At 42.6% G+C, this 24,782-nt stretch overlaps 9 protein-coding genes across 9 annotated transcripts; 5 read left to right on the forward strand and 4 right to left on the reverse strand.

Annotated features, from left to right (window-relative positions):
- Window positions 1-8,020: 8,020 nt before the first annotated feature.
- On the forward strand, window positions 8,021-11,009 carry LOC148411911 (aquaporin-3-like). Its single transcript, XM_088434253.1, has 5 exons — window positions 8,021-8,128; window positions 8,434-8,560; window positions 10,176-10,313; window positions 10,381-10,499; window positions 10,788-11,009. The coding sequence occupies exons 1-5, from the start codon at window positions 8,021-8,023 to the stop codon at window positions 11,007-11,009; spliced, it is 714 nt and encodes a 237-aa protein (XP_088290379.1).
- A 3,506-nt stretch (window positions 11,010-14,515) lies between these two features.
- LOC148411912 (histone H3-like) lies at window positions 14,516-15,195 on the forward strand. Its single transcript, XM_088434245.1, has one exon. It carries the CDS (start codon window positions 14,516-14,518, stop codon window positions 14,924-14,926), a length of 411 nt encoding a protein of 136 aa, XP_088290371.1. The 3' UTR covers window positions 14,927-15,195.
- Window positions 15,196-15,525: 330 nt separating this feature from the next.
- On the forward strand, window positions 15,526-15,952 carry LOC148411913 (histone H2A-like). Its single transcript, XM_088434248.1, has one exon. It carries the CDS (start codon window positions 15,552-15,554, stop codon window positions 15,933-15,935), a length of 384 nt encoding a protein of 127 aa, XP_088290374.1. The 5' UTR covers window positions 15,526-15,551; the 3' UTR covers window positions 15,936-15,952.
- Window positions 15,953-16,461: 509 nt separating this feature from the next.
- Window positions 16,462-17,080, forward strand: LOC148411914 (histone H4). The gene has a single exon (XM_088434251.1). The coding sequence runs from the start codon at window positions 16,577-16,579 to the stop codon at window positions 16,886-16,888; it is 312 nt and encodes a 103-aa protein (XP_088290377.1). The 5' UTR covers window positions 16,462-16,576; the 3' UTR covers window positions 16,889-17,080.
- A 647-nt stretch (window positions 17,081-17,727) lies between these two features.
- Window positions 17,728-18,218, forward strand: LOC148411915 (histone H2B 1/2-like). Its single transcript, XM_088435064.1, has one exon. It carries the CDS (start codon window positions 17,740-17,742, stop codon window positions 18,109-18,111), a length of 372 nt encoding a protein of 123 aa, XP_088291190.1. The 5' UTR covers window positions 17,728-17,739; the 3' UTR covers window positions 18,112-18,218.
- A 1,192-nt stretch (window positions 18,219-19,410) lies between these two features.
- LOC148411916 (histone H3-like) lies at window positions 19,411-20,182 on the reverse strand. The gene has a single exon (XM_088434244.1). The coding sequence runs from the start codon at window positions 20,043-20,045 to the stop codon at window positions 19,635-19,637; it is 411 nt and encodes a 136-aa protein (XP_088290370.1). The 5' UTR covers window positions 20,046-20,182; the 3' UTR covers window positions 19,411-19,634.
- Window positions 20,183-20,664: 482 nt separating this feature from the next.
- On the reverse strand, window positions 20,665-21,282 carry LOC148411917 (histone H1-like). Its single transcript, XM_088435267.1, has one exon. It carries the CDS (start codon window positions 21,268-21,270, stop codon window positions 20,665-20,667), a length of 606 nt encoding a protein of 201 aa, XP_088291393.1. The 5' UTR covers window positions 21,271-21,282.
- A 1,404-nt stretch (window positions 21,283-22,686) lies between these two features.
- Window positions 22,687-23,161, reverse strand: LOC148411918 (histone H2B 1/2-like). Its single transcript, XM_088434250.1, has one exon. It carries the CDS (start codon window positions 23,146-23,148, stop codon window positions 22,774-22,776), a length of 375 nt encoding a protein of 124 aa, XP_088290376.1. The 5' UTR covers window positions 23,149-23,161; the 3' UTR covers window positions 22,687-22,773.
- A 544-nt stretch (window positions 23,162-23,705) lies between these two features.
- On the reverse strand, window positions 23,706-24,179 carry LOC148411919 (histone H4). Its single transcript, XM_088435360.1, has one exon. The coding sequence runs from the start codon at window positions 24,156-24,158 to the stop codon at window positions 23,847-23,849; it is 312 nt and encodes a 103-aa protein (XP_088291486.1). The 5' UTR covers window positions 24,159-24,179; the 3' UTR covers window positions 23,706-23,846.
- Window positions 24,180-24,782: the final 603 nt, after the last annotated feature.

The raw sequence follows: 24,782 nt of genomic DNA on the forward strand, positions 1-24,782 counted from the left end.
GTCAGAGTTTGATATGAAATGACCATCTTGATTTTCACACATCTCCTGGCTAAAATACTGCAAGAATGATGTGGATGAAAATGACCCCAAAAAATTGATTAAATATTGCACAAGGGTTAATTTTTACCAAGGGGATCAAACTTAGCTTAATTGTGGGCCAAAGTGAACTTCTAACTTCTGTCTGAGTTTTGAGATCAGAGGCCAGTAAAAACTGTTCAAAAGAGAGATTGGTAACAAAAAAAAGGCTTATTTTAAAGTTGAAGACAACTTGCAAATGTGTTATTTTAGTCAGAACCTTTAAGTCACGATTGGCATTTCCTGGGCCACAAAAAATGATGTGGTGGGCCGGATTTAGCCCCCGGGCTATGAGTTTTAAACCATCTGACATGGATAAATGAAGCCTCGTGAAGCACTTTTGCTATTTTTTCCTCCACTAGATGGCAATCTTGGTTTAAATATGCTGCGAAAATTTAATACAACTCCATTTAACTGTGAAAAAAAAAAGTGCTTCATGAGCTTCATTTTCCCATTACTAGCATCCGTGTGTAGCAATTTTACTGTTGTGTCAGCTCGTGTTGCTAATTAGTCAAATTAAAGATGCTAACTTTTTTCATTAGTAGCGTCTTCAACACAAATGACTCCAAATTGTTGTTGCTGTGAAAGTCTTTGATGTTTCTGCTTGTGTGACACATTGACAGATGCTAAAAGCTAAAATAAGCGTGCTTGAGTGGAAATACGTCAAAATATATATCAACATTTTTAACATACTCATAAAAAAAGAACATCATTAACCACCCATTGCTCATTGGCTACAGATGTAGCTCGGACTGCTAATTAGCAAGGCGCTAGCGTTTGTTGTCTGTGAGCGTCTCGCACAAAAAAGTAAGCATCAACTGCGACGTAACGGGACCAAAACTCCAAACGTGCAGTGATGTGAGTGCTGAGTGCTAATTAGCTTAGCTACAAAGGCTACCTTACTTGTTTGTCACTTCAATGAGCTTTTTGTCAATCGTCTTCAATGAGGGCTTTTAATCTGCGGCCCTTAAAAGAGGAAAACGAGGCAAAAGTGCTGGAAAATGTTTACTTCTGCTTCGTTCTGATGAAAATAGTCGCAATAAAAATGTGATGAAAGGCAAACATGCGGAAAAGTTATTGTAGACAAAGACCTTTTAGATATAGCTAACATGGTTAACATTGTGTTATCATAACCGAAACAGACATGCGTTTGTTTACACAAAAAAAAAATCTCACACCCTTGTTAGATTAGGCCTCTTGAGCACATACTACCGTATTTTTCGCGCACTGGTTTATAAGGCACACAGTCAATGAATGGCTTATTTTAAAACTGTTTCCATATTTAAGGTGCACTGCATTATAAGGTTCATAGAATAGAAGCTACAGTAGTGGCTGGGGTTGCGTTATGCATCCACTAGATGGAGCTGTGCTAAAGGGAATGTAAAAAAAAAAAAATCTGATAAATCAGTCAACCTTTTCAATCACAAATTAAGAATAACGATTTGTGGACAGCACTATCTGAAGAATGGGAAAAAATACCAGATTACATTAATAGCATATTGAAATTTTAGTGACACAGACCTATAGCAGATGTATAAACATGGTAAGGTAAATAACGTGCAGTAATACACAGACACTGACTGCCAAGTTTGAATTTTGGAATTTTTTGGCCACGTGGGAGAAATTGTTGTTGATGCTGTAAAGCGGGAAAAATGCCATATCAAGGGGACGAAACAACTTTGTAATGCACTTAGTAACGTGAAAAAAATGTAAGCTAGGGACGCTGTAACTCGGGGGTCCGCTGTATTTGGTGCCATGAACAGGATTTTTCTTTGACACGGTGAACCTCACCTAAGTATTTTCAGACACTAAAGATCATTTTGAGACTGACAAACCTGGCATGTTTTCGTAAATGCGGGACAGTTTTTAATCTTCAATTTTCCTATTGTATATACTTGGATTTTTCAACTAATCCAATTTTCCGAAACAATAAAGCTGATTCAGCGAACAACAAACCGATGACAGGCAATTTTGAGAAGGTAACTACTCTGCCTTTGATGTTAGCTAACCTAACAACCTAGCATGCTTTTGTTGACGCGCACGTCTTTGGGAATGGTGACTTTGGTCTCCGATCACAATTCTGGCTTTGTCGTCGTCGCCGCTAACGAGCGGGGCCTCGGAGAAAGTCATAAAACCAACTAATTTCTCTTGTGTTTTCCGCATTCGCCAGTAAAACATCTGCTGTTTGCTAACAATTATCCGCAGGAAGGCTTTTCACATCATCCATCACTCGGAGAGGTCTGTTGGTCTGCGTGCGAGATGAGGTTCGGCGGTGAAGACTATTTGTCACTCGCGGCCCCGCGTTCAAGGATGAAGAGCGGTTTGATTTGAGGCAAACCACGGCGAGCTCTCAAATGTCGTTAACTCGTTTGCCGGCGATGAAGGCAATCGGCGGGTTTATATTGGACTGCATGTAGGAGCAGATGGCACATATTGTAATTTAGACACGCATGCCAGGTGATTTGATTTTACCAGCGCCTTAATATAAAAACTGGAGGACGCAATTTCGGCAGAAATTGCTTGTAAATGCTTATCTGAACCGCTGCGGAATTAAACGAATTGTTGAAATGTCGAGCGCGGGACTTGAATATGAAATAAACTGAGGAATGTCAAAAGGGTACTTCGATCATTTCGTTCTTGTGAATTTGGGGATTTTGATAAAGTTTCAGAAATTTCCCAAAGAAGCGGAAAGGTAAAAATTTCGGAATACGAAACGCGAATTTTTCAAACATCAAACTCCCGCCTAAAAAGAGAACATCTTGAGGAAGCTTTTGCGATGAATTTCCCATCATGAGCCGCTATTACGTGAACGGTTATGATTAAATAGGAACTTCATCACGCGGCACGTGATGAACGAGGGCGCGGCTTTCGTCATCGCTGTCGCGTCAAGTCGCGACAGTGATGGATGGCGGCTGTCAGACGCTCGCTCCACTCTTCCTCGCAGCTCACAAAGAATCAATCGACTTCACTTAGCGTCACATAGAGGTCAAACCTAATGAACAAAACGTGAAATATTTGACTTTTTACCAAAAACAAGTTTGTCTCCCTTAAGGTCACCCAAATGCAAAATTTTCAACAGTGAAAAACTAGTTTGCGTTTTGAAAGAATCTGACGTTTTTGGGAGCATTTTGTGTTAAGTGAAAAGCGCAAATATGATTTTAGTTAACTTGAGACAACTGAGTCATAAGGAGCCGAAATCTTTTTCATAAACACGCGTAGACAGTTTATAATCCATGCATTAATCCGCCGTAAAAATCATTCTGAAATTTACATCAATTTAAGATACTCCTTAAATTTTGACTCAATTTTTTGAGTCATATCGAAGGAAAAAAACTAAACAAAAAAAAGACGAGGGTTAAAACTGTTCCGGTGTGTGAGATTTGTCTGACATTTACGCAATCATGGCGAAATTCTTCACTGACACTCGCCAACATTTGCCTCTCAGTGGGCTAGGAGCTTGAAAAACACTTTTATCAAAGACAATTTATTATTTGGCGGCCCTAATATACAACATCAACGACATAGCTCACATTGAGTTTTGAATAGTTCGTCAAAGAGTCCTTAAAGGGATAGTGTGTAATATTTAGACCGTTTTTCATGACGGACAGCAGGAGGTGCTGTAGGTGCTGCATTTACCATTGTAGCTATAACAAACATGGCCGCCTCTGTAGAGGTGCCACCCCCTATGTAATATACGTTATTGATAACTAAACGTATGATTAGATTTAAAAACTACTGCTGATCGTTAAGAACACATTCTTTCGCAGGTTTTTCAAATTTACAAGCATTTAATTTATTCCTTTTTAATGAAAAACGGTCCAAATCTTACACACAGTCCTTTAACGAACCTTAGCTACGATTTTTCCGCATCATTACCGGACACGTTTGAACCAACCACATCCAGAAAAACGAAAGCCGATTTAATCGACAACCCTAACAAAAGCTGTTTACCTAAAACTCAAGAGTTCAATCTTATACGACGCGCGTAAACAAAATATCAATTTAGCATTTGGCAGATCTGATGTGCGTGTCGGTTAAATGTCAATTTTCCTGTATTAAAACATTCATAAACATAGAAGACAATTTTGAATCTCATAAAAATAAAACCCACTTTTTCTCATGGCGAACACAATTTTCTTTCAGGTATTCAACCTTGCGAAGACCAAGCATGGCTGCCAACCTCCACCCAGACTGAGTCAGGGACACGCAGGAATAAAACCGAACGAACTCGCCGTTGGAGTGCACATAAAAGCCAAACAGTGTACTGCGGATGTAGACAAAGACGTCCGCCTCACATTACAGCGATTTATTACGACTTGTAAGACGCGTTAATGGCTGAGTGACACATCGACATCATAGCTGACACTCGGCTGGTTTTACGAGCACGCGCCGGGATTTTAATGTAGTGGATATGCGGGCGTGTGCGCGCATGCACGATGAGCCGCTCCATTATTAAAATCCTACTTTGCTAATTTCATTATTTCATTGATATTCGCCTCCTAAAAAGGGAGCGAGATAACACATTGTTCCCTATTTATACTGAACTAATGGTAACCTTTGACAGGCGCGCAAGCCGCCATGTATTATGCAGCCGGCGTGGCAATATAAAATATAAATCATCGGCGGGGCGCGTTTCATTTTTAAAGAGGAAAGATGATCAGCTCCGCCTTTAAGCAGCACGCTGTATTTATTTTTTATTTCGCCAAATCAATTCGTCGATTTATCTTTGGCTCGGCGCGCTCGGAATTTTATCCCAGGGTTCAGTGTGCGTCGAATGTTGAAAAGGGCACGTTGCCTGCGAAAAGGGAGCGTGTGGTATTTCCAATGCCGCTAGGGGGCAGCAAAAATCTGAATGAAAGGTAACTGCATAGATTTGTGCGGGGTTGTCAAACTCGTTTTCATCCTCGGCCGCGTTGTGCGTTGTCAGAGGGCCTGTAAGACTGATTTTAAGTGTGTTCGTCACGCAACTAGTTTTGAAATCAGAGGCTGGCAATAACTGTTCAACAGCCAGATTGGGAATTAAAAAAAAAGTTTTTTTTTCACCCCAATTTGTCAAAAGTTGAAGACTAACTTGCAAGTTTGGTGTTTTAGCCAGAAACTTGACGTCAAATCAGCATTTCGCGGGCCACATAAAACGATGTGGCGGGCCGGATCTGGGCCCCGGGCCTTGAGTTTTACACCTGTGGATTAGTGGTTTTCAAATGGGCCTGTGAGTACCCCCGGGGGTACGTCAAGGGAGTTAGCTGGTATTTTCACGGGTATTTTTTTCGGGTATGAGAATATCTACAATGACAGAGTATATTTTCAAATTAAGAGCAAACGAATTGGAACACAAATGTTCACTCTTTACAGAGGTTTATACATCTTACAACATATTGGGAATCTGTATAGTTTTTCTTTTTGAATTTTAACGTTTTTACGCCTTGCTACTGTATGGTAAAGAAGAAAACAACAGTTGATTTTAAACCACAGCCAGAACGAAGCTTGTTCAAGTACGGTAAAAAAATAAAATAAAACACAAAGCTCGGGTTTGAAATTAGTTTTAGGACTTGAAATCAGGGTTTCAAACCAGCATAATCACGCAAAACAACATCTGTTTGAAAAGAATCTTTGAAACCAGGCTGACACAAACCATCACAGTGAAAAGGAATGAAGAAAAGAACGCTAAGAAAAAAAAAACAACAACTCAATTTTCCGGAACATTTTCAGCTTTGCCCGTATACGTCCGGCGAATAGGACGCATTTAAATAATAATGCGAGTTGAAATGTCACTTCTATTAACACGTCTCGCTCGGCATGACATTCAACAAGAAGCTCACCCCGCTCAAAACAACAAGGTGAGCGCACAACACGCCGCATGACTCGATCAGTAAATAAATCAGCAGCCGTATGAATATGCAAATGAAGGTTATGCTGACGCCATTATTTATTTATCTATTATTTCTTTGCGGCGCGTTTCGCCCAACAATACGCGTGTGTGCGAAGCTAACCTTGAAGATAAAGCATCAACGCGCTCCTGTCTCGCCTCTAATAGGCTACAATGAGAACATCTTCATTACTCCGCCCTCAGAGACGCTGATAACGCAGAATCGCACGCGCGCAAATACAACTACACACACAGAGCGATAAAGGGTTGAATGTTACAACAAGGTGAAATGTTACACCTCTTTGTGCTCCTTTTCACAAATTAACACTTTAATCAGCGAGGTGAGCCCAACCTGCACAGCTCGTTTCCCCGCCTGCACGCATGATACCTGACCGCGCAACTCAATGTGGGCATTTGGATGAGCGCCATGTCCAAATTAAGGGTTGAAAAAGTCATGCTTTCAAGCTTGGGAGAGGATTTTTTTTTATTGAACAAGAGTTGGGGGTGGGGGAGGAATCAGTGGCGTGTGAAGTTTGCCAGACGCCTAAGGCGAATTGCTGTTTTTTTTTTTGATGCGCCTCTAAAAATATTTTGTCAACGGGGTGGAGGGACAGGTTTTCGAGCTTGATGCCCCTTCTGCTACTTCTGTAAGACAAAAGAGCCCCCCCCCCCCCCCCACCCCCGACACGCTCGCACTTTCGGCATGCCCTTTGTTTAAATGAGCTTCGAAGAAGAGCAAATTTGTATCTTTTTTTTCCATTGATTCATTCTAGCAAATGCAAAAAAGGCAACAGGAAATGTGTAATATATAGTGCGGTGTTTCTCAAACACTGGTGGTACCAGATATTTTAACAAGACTAATGTAATTAATAGGCACCCCCCCCCCCCGCCCATTCTTCAGATAGTACGCACTTCCCACAAATCATCTTTATTCTTAATTTCTGATTGTCTATTAGTAAAGTTTGACTGACTTTTCTGATTGTTTTGTTGATTTTCCATCTAGTGCAGCGGTCCCCAACCACTGGTCTGCGGCCCGGTACCGGTCCGTGAATCAACTGGTACCGGGCAGCGTGGGCCGCACCCGAAATAATGTTTTGGAAGCGATTTATTTGAACAGTTCATTCATTTGTGCTTTGTTTGGCTTGATATTTGTTTTTTTGGCGCCGCCTCTGGCCGCTGTTGATATTACATTTTGTAGTGAGAAGGATGGTGTGACTGTGAGAGCAGTCGATGATACACACAGTTTTGTCTTTGTGAAATCTGGCACACGGACTGCCTGTAAATTGTACTAGGTATGCATTAATGCATTTTCCTTGAAATTAATAGCTTTTGTAATTCAGTTTCATGATTGACTTAATGTAATTTGTGTACATCTTTGTACGTTCTGAGCCCCCCGCGGCACTAAAAATCTCGAGCGTTGACATGACCATGGTGATTCAAAAGTTGGAGACCACTAAACAAGTGGACGCATAAGGCAACCCCAGCCACTACTGTAGCTTCTATTCTACGCGCCTTATAATGCGGTACACCCAATATATGACAACATTTTTAAATCATTAAAGGTGTGCCCTATAATCTGGTACGATTGGACTCCAGTTGACGAATGCAAATGTCCTTGGAAGCGAAAGATTGCCTCTAAGTAGGAACCCAAAGGGTTTTTGATCTGATCCAAGCAACCGGCATATCTGCGCACAGAAGGTCATTAAGATTGTACATTCACTAACCAAATAAACAATAACAGTAAAACCACCATAAAAAGTGTCTAAGGTCACCGCAAGCTGAATTCGGTTTAAATTTAATGAAAAGAATTGTCAATGTTTGGAGCGGGAAAAATGTATAGAAGACCTATCCGTCCACCAGTTGGGCTCAGGCCCAATTCCTTTTAAATGTCATTATTGCGGTCGTCATCGTTGATGAGGGTGAAGAAGGCTGGCAGGAAGTCACAGCCGAAGCTCGATAAGCACATAGTCAACCATTAATGGGCAAAGTGCTTTTGCATATGCACAAATGAGTCCTCACGCCGACTGGAGACATATTCCCTTTTCGCGGCGTTAAACCGCATTTCGTACCGCTTGGATTATGGGTAGACAAAAGGAGGCTCTGCGGAAACTGGACGGGACCTTTCGGACCTCGCACCGGCTCCTTCGCCAGGGCTTGGCCGAATGCCTCGGGACGCTAATCCTGGTGGTGAGTGGCACCGATGCGGCGTGGCGGGAGATGGTGTTAATTGGCCGAGAACATGAGCGGGGGATGAAATTTTAATTCAAAAGGTTGCCGTCTCCTGCGTGCCGGGTTAATGGACAAGTACACGCTTTGGATTATTTAGCGACATGCAAAGACGTCCGCCGCCCGTTTCTAGAAAGCGTTCTGCGCGGCGAATCGGAAAACAAACCATGAAAACCCGTCCGGGTGGTAAACGCGCTGGAGATGAAAATTGATGTGGATTATTTTTCTGAACAAGAAGCAGAACATTTTTCACCTTCTCTGGGCAGAGCTTTTCTTGCGGCGGGGTGGCGCAGTGGATACTGAGCGGCGGTTCGCACGGGTCATTCCTCTCTGTCAACTTTGCGGTCGGAGGCGGCGTTGCGCTCGGCGTCCTCGTCAGCGGGCCTGTCTCAGGTGAGAGATACCGGTTTTGGAAAGGTTGGAAAATGAGGCAGCTAAGTTGTTAGCAGTTAGCTGAGCATTCAACAAATTGTCAAATACCGTATTTTTCAATCGCATTAAAAGTCTGAACAAACAGCTCACGGGTTATTAAAAACAAAAAAACAATACAACAAATGATTACAAATTCATTTATTATTCTTAGTTGGTGGTTTAGACTGCCGTTAACTTAGCGAGTCAAGTTTTGGTCAGCGGTTTACTTAGCGGTTAGCAGTTAGCTGAGCCGTTAACAATTAGCTGAGCCATTCATTAACTGTTATCTTAGCTAGTTAGCGATCAGCAAAGTATTTTTAGGTTAATGGTTTAGGTAGCAGATCTAGTTCATGTTATTGGATCAGGTATCAGTTAGCTGCGTCATTAGCAGTTTGAAAAACAAGTTTAGCTACCTGAGTAGTTTGCTGTGAGTGTACCACTTAGCAATCAGCAAAATTTAGATTAGCGCTTCAGGCTGAGGTAAGCACTTAGGTTAGCAATTAGCAAAATGAGTTTAGGTGATTGGTTTAGAGTTAAGTTTGTTGTTAGCGGTTAGCAAAACACGTTTTGGAATGTGATTTAGGTCGCGGTTAGCGGTGAGCTTAGCAGTAGCTACGGTCCTTACCGCGCCTGTTTTTATCCTGACGCATTTCTGTCAATCAATGTCATCATTTGTCCCTAAACATACTTGGCCGATGCTAACACGTCCGCCTGGTCGTACATGTCAAACGTATAAATTCCCGTACGGGGCAGATCGGAGGGTGACTTGGGCAAAGCGCTCATCTTTTCCTTCCCGGCGTGGTCACCTGTCCTGTTACCATGGTTACTCGCGGCGCAGCAGCTGTTGAAGCAGCAGGCCATCAAGAAACGAGACAGACATTAGCATCTTTGTCACGTGGTGGCCATCGCTCACCTTCCCAAGCCGCCCCCCCCCCCCTCCCCACACACACACACACACACACACACACGTTGGCTGTGGTGAGTCATTATCATCGACGGCTTGACAAAGCACAAATATCAGCAAAGGGTAAACTGGCAGTTATGTGAAGTGCAGTATTTACCTCCTTGATGGAGAAAGGAACGTCCAGTTTGAAAGAGGTGTCACTTATCACTTTCGCGGGCAAAATGAGGCGGCGGGTAATTGAAAGGAACGCTTCGGTCGGAGCGGTCCTTTCGTCGGCGCCACAAAAGGTTCGTTAGCGCTCCGACGTCTTCTAACGACTTGTTTTCCCTGCTTGCGGCCTCGCAATTAACACTCTGGAATGTCTGTCGCGTTCAATTTAGAATGTGCGAGGAAAGGAGAGAATATGCCGACGCAATGCAGTAGCGGTGGGGGAAAGTTACTGTATTTCAAGGGAAACTCCAGGAAAAATCCTTCTTAGCAATCATTTGTCCCATGGTGCGGAAGTGCGGAGTGGCCGATGTGGAATAAATGCGTTTAGCATTTGAGTATATTTAAATGTACCTTTGGCTGTAGTTTCATAGTTTGGCCATTTTTGAAAAAAAAAAGAAAAAACTATTAGTAAAAAAATGTAGTACAGTGGAGTTACAAGGCAGGGATTGGTCCAGCAAATGTTTTTCTTCTTCACACCTCTAGGTGGCCACCTTAATCCCGCCGTGACCTTCGCATTGTGTTTACTTGGCCGAGAACCTTGGAGGAAATTCCCGTGGTTCTTCTTTTTTCAGACGTCGGGCGCCTTCCTGGCCGCTGCAATCATCTATTTCCTGTATTTTGGTAAGATGAAAGAAAATTTCCGTCCAGGATTTGGAAATATCAACGGCCGAGTGTTTCAATTCACCAGATGCGATACGGGAATTTGGCCGCGGGGAGTTGCTCGTTGTTGGGAAGAACGCCACGGCTGGGATTTTTGCCACTTATCCTCGTGAAAATCTCTCCGTGCTCAATGGATTTTTGGACCAGGTAAGAAAATCTGTCCAAGAACACTAAACCTGGGGTGTCAAACATACGGTTGGCGGGCCTTTTCCGGCCCCCGAATGGTATTAACCTGGCCCACGAGATGATTTTGCAAAGTATAAAACTTCACCTTTGTTTTTTAAATAAATGAATACACTGTAGTGTTTTCATGTTATGTGAATAGTAACCAAAAGCCGAATCCTAACCTCAACTCTGCTTCTCAAAAGGATCTCCTACCCTAACTCGAACCCTGCTAACCCTAGTTCCAACTTTAACTTTGCTAAATTGTTTTAGGTCATTGGAACCGCAGCACTGGTCACATGCATCCTGGCCATCATCGACCCGCACAATAATTCGGTCCCGCCGGGACGGGAAGCATTTCCCGTTGGAGTTGTGGTGACGGTCATAGGCCTGAGCATGGGATTCAACGCCGGTTATGCCATCAACCCCGCTCGGGACCTGGGACCTCGACTCTTCACCGCAATGGCGGGATGGGGCCTCGAGGTTTTCACGTGAGACCAGATCGCAATTCTAGCATCCTGAAGTGCGCTTGTAAACCGACGAAAAATTATTGAAGGAAGGAAAGAGTGGCGCTAGCCACTAGCTAGCTCACAAGCTAACAGGTTTCCAGGCTCACCATTTCCTCATTTTATAATTTAAATAATGACGTGCGTTTCTATAAAATGTGGCATAGCAAGAAGATGCATTTTTGGGGTCTAGCATTAGCTAGCTAGCAACTAGGTAAACGCCAGTCATGTAATGCTAGCATAAAATGACGCTTTGTTCCCTGTTGCAGAGTGAACGCCTGTTGGTCGGCCGTGCCCGTCACAGCCCCGTTTGTGGGTTCAATGGTGGCAGTGATCGTGTACCAGCTCATGATCGGATGCCATCACAATGAAAACGGAACAGAGAGAAATCGGGAAGCGCACGAAGAGGAGAATCTAAAACTGTCGAATGTTTCAGCAAATGAAGAAAACGCTTGAATGACTTTAAATGGTAAACATTTTTGACCAATAAGGCTACCGCTAACTAGCTTAGGCTAATTTTGGTTTTATATGTCTCTTGGTTTTTGATCTTTACAGGCAAATTCATTTTACATTGAAATAAACACTTTTTTCCCACGTTTTCCCCACTTTTTTGACGTTTGTTTTGTCTCCCAGCAAAAAGAATCGATTAATCTGATTACAACTTTTTAGGTTAGGCTAACTTTGCTTGGTGTACGTGAGATAATATATTGAATCAGTAACAAGTATTCCATTACTTTCACAATGAAAAAAAAATGGGGATCAACATACTTTCAAACACATTTGGACATATTTGAAAATACTTTCAAATACGGCCAAACGTTATTAGAAAATACTTTCTTATAGGGCTGGACGTATTTTCAAAATACTTCTAAATGGAGTCGGACTTATTTGGAAAATATTTCTAAACAGGGCCGGATATATTTTCAAAATACTTCTCAATAGGCCCGAGCTATTACCCGAACTATTTTAAATACTTTAAAAACAGCTAGATGTGTTTTCAAAACACTTTCAAATACAACTGGACGTATTTTCGTTCGATAACATTACGGCGAAAGAGCGCAAAAGAAGTTTTTGAAAAAAACAAAATCTGCTTGGGTTTACTGCACTAATATTAGCGCGCTATTAGCTAAACACTCAGTTGGTAACATGCAAATTGTGACATTTGCCACCTTACAAATGCTCTCCAAAATGTTCAGAGAGCAGCAGGTGGTCGTTGGCGAGCGTAACGCTTGATCTTTTATTTGACAAAGCGCAGAGGGCAACGAAAGGTCTCGATTGTTTGCTCTGAAAAATACCGCTTGGCGGAATGACACGAAAAGCCGCCATCCGAGCAGCCGGTGACGAGAAGTGACATTTTTCAGCGTCTGGAGAAGACGATCGCTCTGTCTGGGCGGTATAAAGGTTTAAACTTCACAGAGTGATGTTTGACATTTGGACTTCCGCTCCGGCGTGACTTTTCGCGGTCGTATCGGGTGTCAATCGAAAGTGGTTTCTGACGAAAATTACAATAAACGCCGGGTTTCAAATCCCATTACGAATGTGACAAGCTACGCTGGCTTCAAGATGAATTAACATGCGTTGCAATTTGACAGAAAAATACGCGATTTCAATATTTGATCTTACGTGAGTGCAAACAACGTGCTGGAAATTTTCAAGTGAGTGAATTTTTAGTAGAATTCTTCATCTGAATTAACAGTCATCGCTTCATGAATTAGGGATGTATATTCGACAGCAAAACTACCTCGACCTAAAACGTTAACGTTCTGCTTGACCGACCTGCCCACCAGGACAGGTTGGAAAAAAAAAAGAAAGGCTTTACTCCAAGCAGAGAAGTGGCCACTAACAAGATGTTTTGCCAAGAGGTGAGTGAAAACAAAATGGTGAGTAAACAAAGACTCCACATAAGGTTTAAAATCAAAGAAACCTTTTGGATTAAAGGTGAAACGTCCTCGACAACCAAGAAGAGTCCAAATGCCCAGAATCCTTTTTGTGTGTACTGCAGGCGTGTGTGTATTTCTACAGTTTCAACGTCACACGAATTTATTGCACAACAGCGCAATCAAGTGGTCAACCATTTAACTGCACACAACTGTCGTTATAGTACTGTTTTTTTTTTTCTCGCCAGTTCGATTATTTCAGCTTCTCTATTTCGTGGATTTTAATTTATGACCACAACGTTTTGCATTGCAGGTTAACGTTGCTGTTTCCCTTGCAATTTTTCTTGCTATCAAGTCAGACCAGTAAACAAAAAACATCGATTTTATCTATTAAAACAAATATGTAAACAATTATATCGATAAACAATATATGACATATATTCTTTATCCTCTACACCAGTGGTGTCCAAACTATTCATTTTTTTCCACTGTTGTCTCCATTATTTGCACTCACCCAAAACACCAGAGACATCACTGGAAAAAAAATGTCCACTATTATGGACACAAATGAATAGGCTGGATCTCAGAAGGAGAAAGTAGTAGGGGAGAATCTAATGTGGCAAAACTATCTCAAGGGAAACTAATCACTTGATTCTTAGGAACCGTGGCAAACGATAATGAAAAAGTGACTGACCTCTCAAAAGTGTTGTGCTTCCAAATGTTAACAATGATGATAGTCAGTCAAACTTCTTTTCATGAGCCAAGAAGAATGGAAGTCCTTGCTCCTCCGCAAACGGTGACAACGGTGAATTGGCACTGGGAGAAAAGAGAGATTTTTTTTTTTTAAATCAAAAAACATTGCCAAATTCAACACAACATCACAAAACAGCAAACGATTAAGTAATACTGTAGACATTGTGTTACTGATTGTTTGTATTGTTATTATTTTGTGTTGTTGTAAAGTCTTTTTTAAAGACTTGTAATGTTAGCATGAGTATTATGTCTTTTTTTAAAGACTGCCTATTGCAATTTAATCATGTTTTATATATAATAATAATGGAGGCGACTGCGCAGCCGTCACAATATCTGACAACATAATTTGAACTACGTATACACTAACACTGTCCTTGCATATTATCGCATTTTTGTGCACAACGTTGGCTAGAAACGTTCGCCTAGTATTTATTAAATACATTATGTGATTGTCCATTTAAGTCTAACTTACTTACTGGGTTGTTTTATTGAATCAGACCGCTGCAGAAGACGTCACGCACACGTGGTTCGGCGATATTTCTTCTTTTCTATTTCAGCTGTGTAGACTCGTCACTTTTTTCTTCTTTTTCGGTTTATAGGCGGGTGGCATCTCACTTATTGTGCATTACTGCCCCCCTGAGCCAGTACATTCCAATTACAACTTGTTGAATAAATGACGTAGGCGAAAATCCTGCCGTTGCTCTTGGTGATTTGTTCAATTCAAAATCATAGTGTCCAATGATGGAGTAGTTTTGGCGTGGGCGTTCTTCAAGCACACCAATCATCGGCGTCTCGCTTGGATAAAAGCGCGTTACAATTTCCCGCATCTACATTCAACTCGCTTGAAATTGTAGTGTGTTGCGACATGGCAAGAACCAAGCAGACCGCTCGTAAATCAACCGGAGGCAAAGCCCCCAGGAAGCAGCTGGCAACCAAAGCTGCCCGCAAGAGCGCCCCAGCTACCGGCGGCGTTAAGAAGCCTCACCGTTACAGGCCCGGTACAGTGGCTCTCCGTGAGATCCGTCGTTATCAGAAGTCCACCGAGCTGCTGATCCGCAAGTTGCCCTTCCAGCGCCTTGTCAGAGAGATCGCTCAGGATTTCAAGACCGACCTGCGCTTCCAGAGCTCTGCCGTCATGGCTTTACAGGAGTCCAGCGAAGCCTACCTTGTCGGTCTGTTCGAGGACACCAACTTGTGCGCTATCCACGCCAAGAGGGTCACCATCATGCCCAAGGACATCCAGCTAGCCCGCCGCATCCGTGGGGAGAGAGCTTAAAATCCCACCCTACTAATCGCAACGGCTCTTTTCAGAGCCACCCATATTGAATCTAAATGAGAATTCCGGTATTGTTGCACTCCTAACATACGCTTACAGTAACCTTGTATCCAAAGCCGACGAGGCCTACACTGACTTTGAATTACTTTCTATATCATGAACATGCGGGGAAATTACATTTTATGTGTCTACATCTAAACTGATTAACTCATTGAATTCTCCAGTATTGTGGTAAGGCACGTTAGAATTCTTAATATGACCATTTCCCCTGAAACCGTAATACATTATGACAGTTCGAATCGAGGCTGTTGAAAACGTTTGAAGATTTAAAAATAAATACACTTAATAATTGTCAGCCTTAAAATATGTATATGTACATGATTAGGGTTTCTAAAGAGGAAGTAAACCAAATTGAGCGCGTAAATACCAGTTTGGCGTCACTTTCAAAACTCCCAAAAGCGGAAGTAAATTGGCTTTATGATGATTGGACGACAGTTTCCCCGCATGGTCTGGCCAATCACAGCACAGAAACGTTGTGCATAAATACACTGCTTCGCAGAAGCGAAGTCATGTTCAAGTTCAAGTTCTCTTACAGTAGGACCTACCTTACGACGAGACAGCGACCATGTCTGGACGAGGAAAAGGCGCCGGCAAAGCCAGAGCTAAGGCAAAGACTCGCTCTTCTCGTGCTGGACTTCAGTTCCCAGTCGGTCGTGTGCACAGACTGCTCCGCAGGGGCAACTACGGTGAGCGCATCGGAGCTGGCGCCCCCGTCTACCTGGCGGCCGTTCTCGAATACCTGACCGCTGAAATTCTGGAATTGGCCGGCAACGCTGCCCGCGATAACAAGAAGACCAGAATCATCCCCCGCCATCTGCAGCTGGCAGTCCGCAATGACGAGGAACTCAACAAACTTCTTGGCAAAGTGACCATCGCACAGGGCGGTGTATTGCCCAACATTCAGGCAGTCCTGTTGCCCAAGAAGACCGAGAAGGTTAAGGCCAAGTAAATCTGTTTGAAACGAACGCGCCCCACAACGGCTCTTTTAAGAGCCACACACATCTTTCACAGAGAGATAATATTCCTAACTCATAAAATGATTCATAATTATTCAAGCCAATAAGAAAGATAGGTAAAGATGATGGAGTATGATTTCATTAAAACTCGCGTTCAGATGAGTTCATCTAGATGTGATAGTCTGGATCAGGTAATGGTTTGACTACATTATACCGCATTTGCACTTTCTAAAACGAGTTAACACTGAATAGAATAAAGTTGGTTCATTTGACATTTAGCTATATTTTCCCTATAACGCCAAGGAATGTTTAACCCAACATTCCTCAACAGCACTTTCCATGAATTGAATCTTTATTTTATGAATTGGAAAGATAAAAATCAAATTTGAAAAACAAAGATGCTCAGTTTTTAATACACATATAATGGAACATAATACCATACATTAAAAACAGTAACATTTGTGGAACGTGAATACAGTGGAAAAGTTCGGCAAAAAAGAAAAAAAGCATTCCTTTGTGAAACTCCGCCCCCAGATTGCATTAGCTGTCTTCTCCTACGTCCGCAATCTTGTTATAAATTTGGTTGTCTGACTTCGATGACCACACTTGATTTGTAGATTGTGACTAAAACGAAATGTCTGGACGAGGTAAGGGTGGTAAAGGACTTGGAAAAGGGGGCGCCAAGCGTCATCGCAAAGTCCTCCGTGACAACATCCAGGGTATTACCAAGCCTGCAATTCGCCGTCTGGCTCGCCGCGGCGGAGTCAAACGTATCTCGGGTCTGATCTATGAAGAGACTCGCGGTGTACTGAAGGTCTTCCTGGAGAACGTCATCCGCGACGCCGTCACATATACCGAGCACGCTAAGAGAAAGACCGTCACTGCAATGGATGTGGTCTATGCTCTCAAGAGGCAAGGCCGCACTCTCTACGGCTTTGGCGGTTAAATCTTATCCGCTCATCTGCAACATACACAACGGTCCTTTTAAGGACCACACACATATCTCCAAAGAGTGTTCCACGGCAAGCTCGAATTCGTTGTTCAGTTAATATCTTCCCCGTGCATTGAATAATGTCAGATCTTAACTCAAATGTACTTCAATGTGAATATCATTAAAGCACAACATTAATATTGGGTATTTCTGTCTGTGAGATCATTCAAATGTGTGAGCCTAGAAACTACAGCGCTTTGATGATGATAAATCGCCGTTAGATGGCGACAACGCCCCTGAGTGAATTGCTGTTTTTTTTCGCAATTTAATATATTGCGGATTACTATGCAAAGGCAGATATTAGAAATTGAGCTATACTTTAATGGTGTATTCTCTCAAACTGTCGGTAAACAACTCAAAATTTAGAAATGGTGTCATTTGCTGAGCGTGACTTTAAATACTTTATAAGCACAATTATGGATAGCATTTCTGCACTTATTTTCGTTGTGTTCTAGTGCATTGATCGCTATATATTACAAGATTGGCATATGAGGCTACCGATAAAAAAACTATGGTGGTGGTTATAAAACATTTGCTTGTTAATTGTCTGTTGCATTATTACTGTTTTTGAGAGATACATTTATATAACTTACAAAGAAATGTTGCGTGCAGGGTGTGGCACTGTGACGGTTATAACCGCTGGCGGTTTTCTTGTTAACACACTTCCGCTTCTAAAGGAGAGGTTCAGCTCTCAGCCAATGAAAACGTTGTGCTGGCGCAGTTAAATTTGCATGAAGCGAATATAAATACACTGCTTCTCCTCTGTCACCATTAAACGATTTGTCACACCTGACTTTATCGCAACAATGCCTGACCCTCCTAAACCTCTTGCCAAAAAGGGCTCCAAGAAAGCAGCCTCCAAGTCTACCAAGCCTGGCAAGAAGAAGAAGAGAGCAAGGAAGCAGAGCTATGCCATCTACGTGTACAAGGTCCTCAAACAAGTCCACCCTGACACCGGTATCTCCTCCAAGGCCATGAGCATCATGAACTCATTCGTCAATGACATCTTCGAGCGCATTGCAGGAGAAGCTTCTCGTCTGGCTCTATACAACAAACGCTCCACCATCACGTCCAGGGAGATCCAGACTGCCGTGCGTCTTCTGCTGCCCGGTGAATTGGCCAAACACGCCGTGTCTGAGGGCACCAAGGCTGTCACTAAGTACACCAGCTCCAAGTAAACTACTCTAGTCTTGCTGGCAACCCAAAGGCTCTTTTAAGAGCCACCCACATTTTCAGAAAGAGAACTTATTTCCACACATGATTGCTGATGCTTGGATTGATGATATGTGTGATTACTGAGGACCACTTATATTTACTAATAGTATTAATTCAACTTTTGGATTTGCGCAACTACACTTGTAACCTGGCACTCTTCCGGTAATCGTAATGGCGCCCCATCCCTGTCGCATTTCGTGGTGGTTGCAGAGGCATTTAACACTATTTCACCATTCAAATCAGTTTCCAGTGAATCCATAAATGACAATAATGAGAATGCGCCACAAGGTATGAAAACATGCAGTGTATATACTAATTCATCCAGCAGTCTCAGAATATATTTCAAGTGCGTGTCTCAAGTTCACATAAAAGAATGAGGAAGTCAACTGCTTGCTAGCAATTTCTGTCCTGTTCTACCGGTTTTCCTCTTAAGTAGTTTTCCCTAAAGTAGCTATATGACTTTAGAGAAGTTCTGATAAAATTTGTCATAGGTTAATTATATAAATGTATTTTTTTACCTTCACATCATAGTTCAGCTTCCCAGTCGGAGCTAATAAAAAAAAAAGATCCACAACAGATAGTTGAACTTATAAAACACATGCTGTGCACGGGTGATTTGAATGATCTGCTCAGCAGCCTAATGACAATCCACGCAGAAATCAGGTGTGTTAGAGCAGTTGGAAATAATTGAATTGTTTCAGTAAAATATAAGTTCACAAAACAAATTTCAGTGGGTTATTCAGTTTCGTTTTTTCAAAAGGCCAGATTCTACCTCGTACTAGAATGGTTGGACCCAACTTGTCATACATGTGCCACTCGTTACCTGTGATTTACCTAATGATTTATTTTTGTGGACACTTTAGGTTGAATATTCTTCTGTGGACAGATAGTTGATTTATTTGGGTGTAGCATTTATTTTTGTCAACAAGTCTCCACTGTCAAACGAACGATTCTTGGACTTCGCCTTGGCCTTGTGTGAGTTGACGCTTCCTGACATAATTAGTATTATCAATATTTGGATAAATGAAATTTGACAGTGCCAACGCAGCTACAAAGTCGGTGATTTATTTTACAACTTTTCTAATGCACTGATTGGTCAGATTGTGCGGGAAAACGGTTGTCCAATTATAATAGAGATACAATGGGCACCGCCTTTTCCGGCTTGTAATTTACTTGGGCGGTTTCAAATGTGACTTTTTCGAATGACTGCATGATGCAATAAAGAATCTGGTGACTTTTTCTTTTGTAATAAGCTGCCATACTCAACATTGTCAAAGTTTATTAAGAGAAGCAGATAATTTAGATTCATTCCTGAATGTTGAGCGTAAATACAAGAAACACTTAGTAGACTTACATACCTATGTGCTTTTTATACGAATCACATTTTTTTTACACTATCATTAAATCGTTTGCAGCAGAATATACACTCATTCAGGTGGTGAGGTAGTGGCTCTGAAAAGAGCCGTTGTTTGAAGTAGAGGTGATCTTAAGCCCTCTCCCCGCGAATGCGGCGGGCCAGCTGGATGTCCTTGGGCATGATGGTGACCCTCTTGGCGTGGATAGCGCACAAGTTGGTGTCCTCGAACAGACCGACAAGGTAGGCTTCGCTGGACTCCTGTAAAGCCATGACGGCAGAGCTCTGGAAGCGCAGGTCGGTCTTGAAATCCTGAGCGATCTCTCTGACCAGGCGCTGGAAGGGAAGCTTGCGGATCAGCAGTTCAGTGGACTTCTGGTAACGACGGATCTCACGAAGAGCCACTGTACCGGGCCTGTAACGGTGAGGCTTCTTGACGCCGCCGGTGGCTGGGGCGCTCTTGCGGGCGGCTTTGGTCGCCAGCTGCTTCCTGGGAGCTTTGCCTCCGGTAGATTTACGAGCGGTCTGCTTGGTTCTTGCCATGTTGCAGTTTGCTACGACCTCAAACGAGAAGAGTGAAATAGAAATGAATGGATGCGCGTTTTTATCCAAGCGAGACGCTGCTGATTGGTGCGTTTGAGAAAACCCCGCGTCAAAGCTGCTCCACTATTGGACGGTATGGTTTTGAATGGAACCAATCGCTCGGAGAATTTAGAAGCCTTGGCGGGCATTTCAATTTGTACGTTAAATCATTTTTGGCTGTTAGGCTGATTTCACCGTAAATTTAAAACCTTAACCCTACAGGCAAAATAAAATGTTCAGGAAACACAATGACAATTTTTATTTACTTATTTTATCCGTCATTGTATTTATCCAGTGGAGGTCTTTGTGACAAGACAGCTTTAACTTTGTTCATCAACAGCTACTGATCAAGTTTCCATATGGGGGGGGGCATTTGTGTACCGTCACAAACTGTGTTACTTTACTATTATTCAAATTGTGAACGTAGTTGTTCTGTCGGATTTCATCTTGTTAGACATTCCCACCGGATATGCATTTCAACTATTTTTGCTTGTATCATAAACGCAACAGGAATAGCCATCTCTTTCGATGAAAATGTGTTGGCTCTTAAAAGAGCCTTTTATTTTGAGGAGTGATTTCTTTACTTCTTCTTGGTTGCCTTCTTGGCTGCTTTAGGTTTGGCGGCCTTTGCAGGGCTTTTCTTGGCAACAGCAGCTTTCTTAGCCGCAGTAGGTTTTTTCGGGGCGACTTTCTTGGGACTCTTAGCCGCCGGCTTCTTTGCCTTCTTCGGGGTAGCTTTTGCTGGCTTCTTTGCAGGTTTCTTGGCGGCAGCCTTCTTTGCTGCAGCTGGTTTGGACTTTTTGCTTGGCGTGTTCTTCTTCGCAGCGGGCTTCTTGGCTTTCGTGGGGGTCTTCTTTGCAGCCTTGACGGGCGCCGTCGCCTTCCCTTCGGATTTTTTGTTCATCTTAAAGGAACCGGAAGCACCAGTACCCTTGGTCTGAACGAGGGTTCCCTTAGCAACCAGGCTCTTGATGACGGTCTTGAATCGAGCGTTGTTCTTTTCCACGTCGTAGCCTTTACCGGCAACATATTTCTTGAGAGCGGCCAGGGAGACGCCGTTGCGCTCCTTGGATGCGGCCACGGCCTGCAGGATGAGCTCGGCGGCGCCTGGGCCGGCCTTCCTGGGTTTGGAAGCCGCCTTCTTCTTAGCGGCGGTTTTCGCTGGTGCTGGAGCAACTTCAGCCATAATGTCCACTTGGTGTCCTTCACAGAGTGATGACGAGAATATGGTCAGTGGGAGAGAGGCGGTACTTATACACGACGTGAGAACCGTGGAGAGTCAACTCATGAGAACCGTGGAGGGTCAAGCAACCCACCTACGGACAGCGCGTGTTCATTTGTGCTTTTTGGGCTCGCTTTAAACGGCGGCACGGACTATGTAAAGTATTTCGAGTATCAAAAACGATTTTGAATGGTAGAAATCAAGCACTGCTTTAAATTAACGCGGTTCACAGCTCGCTGATTACCTCGAGTTTGCGGTCAGATTCGCGAAACGTCACCGACTGGTGGGCGTGAACGGCGAAGGTTGGCGACTTTTTTCACACAGTAATCCTCTAAAAGATTAAAGGTCGCTCGCAGGTCTGCAAGAATTGTTTGGGAGATGACCAAACGTGTGCGGTTAAATAGTTAAAGTTAGAAAAAAACGTGCTGAAGATCAGTTCTGTGTAAAATTATGTTTTTGGGATGGCTGCAAACACATCGATGTTTCTCAGGTTAATTTCGGAAATCATTTTTTTTTAAATAAGCATTCAAGGTTTCACTATACTTTTGGTGTCCAGTGTTACCTAAAAACTGTACTTAATATTCATACGTATGTTAAATAAGAGTTCGTATACATTAAAATTTGGGAAAATCATATCTGTTGTTCCATGGGCTTCATCATTATAACGGAGATGAACAAATTATGGCTCGGGTGTAATTTATGGCCTGTCATCCACATTTTTGTGGTCTGTGCAACATCCTTAAAAAATTACACGCCCCATGCAATTTAAAGAAGTAAAATAAATGCTTGACTGTAGACACATTTGGAAGCATGGGAATTTTTTTTAACACATTTACTACCTAAGTTTTTTTTTTAATGAATATTCATTTTGATAATTAATCACTATTAATGCTTTGTTCTCAGAAAGTTTGTAACTTTGGTAAAATATTGGAATTGCTGTGGTTATTAACAATGTCACTTTAAATGTTTCAAATACATTTTTGTATTTTTCTTTCCTGATAAAATGTGACAAAAAAAAAACACCAAGATTTTTCGGTTACTTTCAAAAATACAACTATTCAAAACATTCATTTTTGGATCAGCAACTCTCGAAGTCGGACAAATTTAGTGGAGGACATTCACTATTTAACACTACAAAATTCAACACCATTCTCGATGTTTTGAACATATTGGCAACACAAATCAAATAAGGTTTGAGTTTGAAAAGTGAACGGTTTGGACTACTTCCTGTTAGAGCTTTTCACTGGCTAGTGCTTGCTTTGATAGAACTATCAATCTTGTTACTTTAAGTGAAACATGTTAACGGTTCCATTAGTTTTTCTGTCAGAACTAAGTGAATTTTCTTACTGCTGGGAGTTTTCTACGACTTCTGCTTGATCATTTATTTATATTATATGGAAAAGGACTCTTCAAAAAGTGTGGGTGGCTCTGAAAAGAGCCGTTGGATTATCAGTCAAACTGGAGTATTTACTTAGAGCTGGTGTATTTGGTGACGGCTTTGGTGCCTTCGGATACGGCATGCTTGGCCAGCTCTCCGGGCAGCAAGAGGCGCACGGCAGTCTGGATCTCCCTAGAGGTGATGGTGGAGCGTTTGTTGTAGTGGGCTAGACGAGATGCTTCTCCGGCGATGCGTTCGAAGATGTCGTTCACGAACGAATTCATGATGCTCATGGCCTTGGAGGAGATGCCGGTATCGGGGTGGACCTGTTTCAACACCTTGTACACGTAGATGGCATAGCTCTGTTTCCTCGTCCTCTTTCTCTTCTTGTTGGCCTTACCAGGGGTCTTTGAAACGGCTTTTTTGGAGCCTTTCTTCGCTGCTGGCTTCGGGATATCAGGCATTTTCTCAGTTGAGTTTGACTACGTTGAATCGAATGGCAGTGGTCTGTTGGAGACAGTGCTTTTATATTCGCACTATGCAAATTTGACTGCGCCATTGCCACGTTCTCATTGGGTGGAATCTGTAACACTCCTTTGGATGAGTCACTAGGGCGGTATGGACTAAAAACCGCACGGGGCTTCAACTGTCACATGACACACCCTGTTGCGTTGTTACCCTGTATAATATAAAATTTAACACACCAAGTACTCGTCTGATTTACACCTTGCATTCTACATGTTTTAAAGTACAGACAATATTTTTCAAATCACATTTGACTGGTTCCTCTAAATTTGATGTATTAAAATGCTCATACTAGTTATACACGCGCCCACATACATGGCCACAAATACACTCACGCATATACATTTATACAAGGGCACATTTACATACACAAACGTGTTCACACACACAGACGTCCTTTATTTTATATTCGCTCGCTCACTTATCAGTTATTGGCAAATTGAGTTATGTAGTTGAGGTTTTGCGAAAATCGCTTTACGGGATACGTTTCGCTTGGTCAAGGGGATAGTATCTGGTTTATTACATAAAAAAATCGAAAATCAATTGATTCACACTAGGAATAAAGCTCATAGATGAAGACGTGAGTGGTCCTTAAAAGGACCTTTGGTGTTTGTAGGGGGTTTTGCTGGTCGATCTATTAACCGCCAAAGCCGTAGAGAGTGCGGCCTTGCCTCTTGAGAGCGTAGACCACATCCATAGCCGTAACGGTCTTTCTCTTAGCGTGCTCGGTGTATGTGACGGCGTCGCGGATAACGTTCTCCAAGAAAACCTTCAGCACTCCGCGGGTTTCCTCGTAGATCAGACCAGAGATACGCTTGACCCCGCCACGGCGAGCCAGACGGCGAATGGCGGGCTTGGTGATGCCCTGGATGTTGTCACGGAGGACCTTGCGATGACGTTTAGCGCCTCCTTTACCAAGACCCTTCCCGCCTTTACCTCTACCAGACATTTTGAAGAGGACTTAGGACTATGCAAGTAATAGTAATCTGCCTACTTCTTTGAGAGCAGTGCATCTTATCATAGGAAAGCGGACCTAAAAGAGAGCAGCTGATGCAATCTTGGTTGGGAGGAGCTTCTTTAAGAAAACCATGTATGACAGTAACACCTTTAGTAATAAACTAGCGTAGTTAGTGGCAGAGTTAGCAGTGAAATCTACCACGTGTATAGCACATACTAGGATTATTTTGCCGAATTTGATTGTGCTATTACTGAAATGGCGAAACCTTTGCTCAACTCCTATTATACGAGTCAATTTTACTTGTGGATGATGAATGTACTGTATACGTTTTTTATATATTAAATTGTACGTAGGAAGTATTCAATTTTTGTGAAAGGAGTTGGTGGCTCTTAAAAAAGCCGTTGCGTGGTTTAAATTGTCGGGTAAATCACCTTGGCTTTCACTTCCGGTCTTCTTGGGTAGGATAACAGCCAGACAGTGGCTATGCTCCTGCTTAGTTCATTGGCTGGTTGAGGCGAAAAAATGGTTGTCCAATCAGCAAGAAGATAACATCTTGTAGTTGCTTTTATGTTGACGTCGACAAACCTCTAACCTCCTCTGCGGCATTAAACCGAC

Source organism: Hippichthys cyanospilos, chromosome 15 (assembly GCF_059441005.1).
Source record: "Hippichthys cyanospilos isolate Australia breed blue-spotted pipefish chromosome 15, RoL_Hcya_1.0, whole genome shotgun sequence".
Lineage (NCBI taxonomy): Eukaryota > Metazoa > Chordata > Actinopteri > Syngnathiformes > Syngnathidae > Hippichthys > Hippichthys cyanospilos.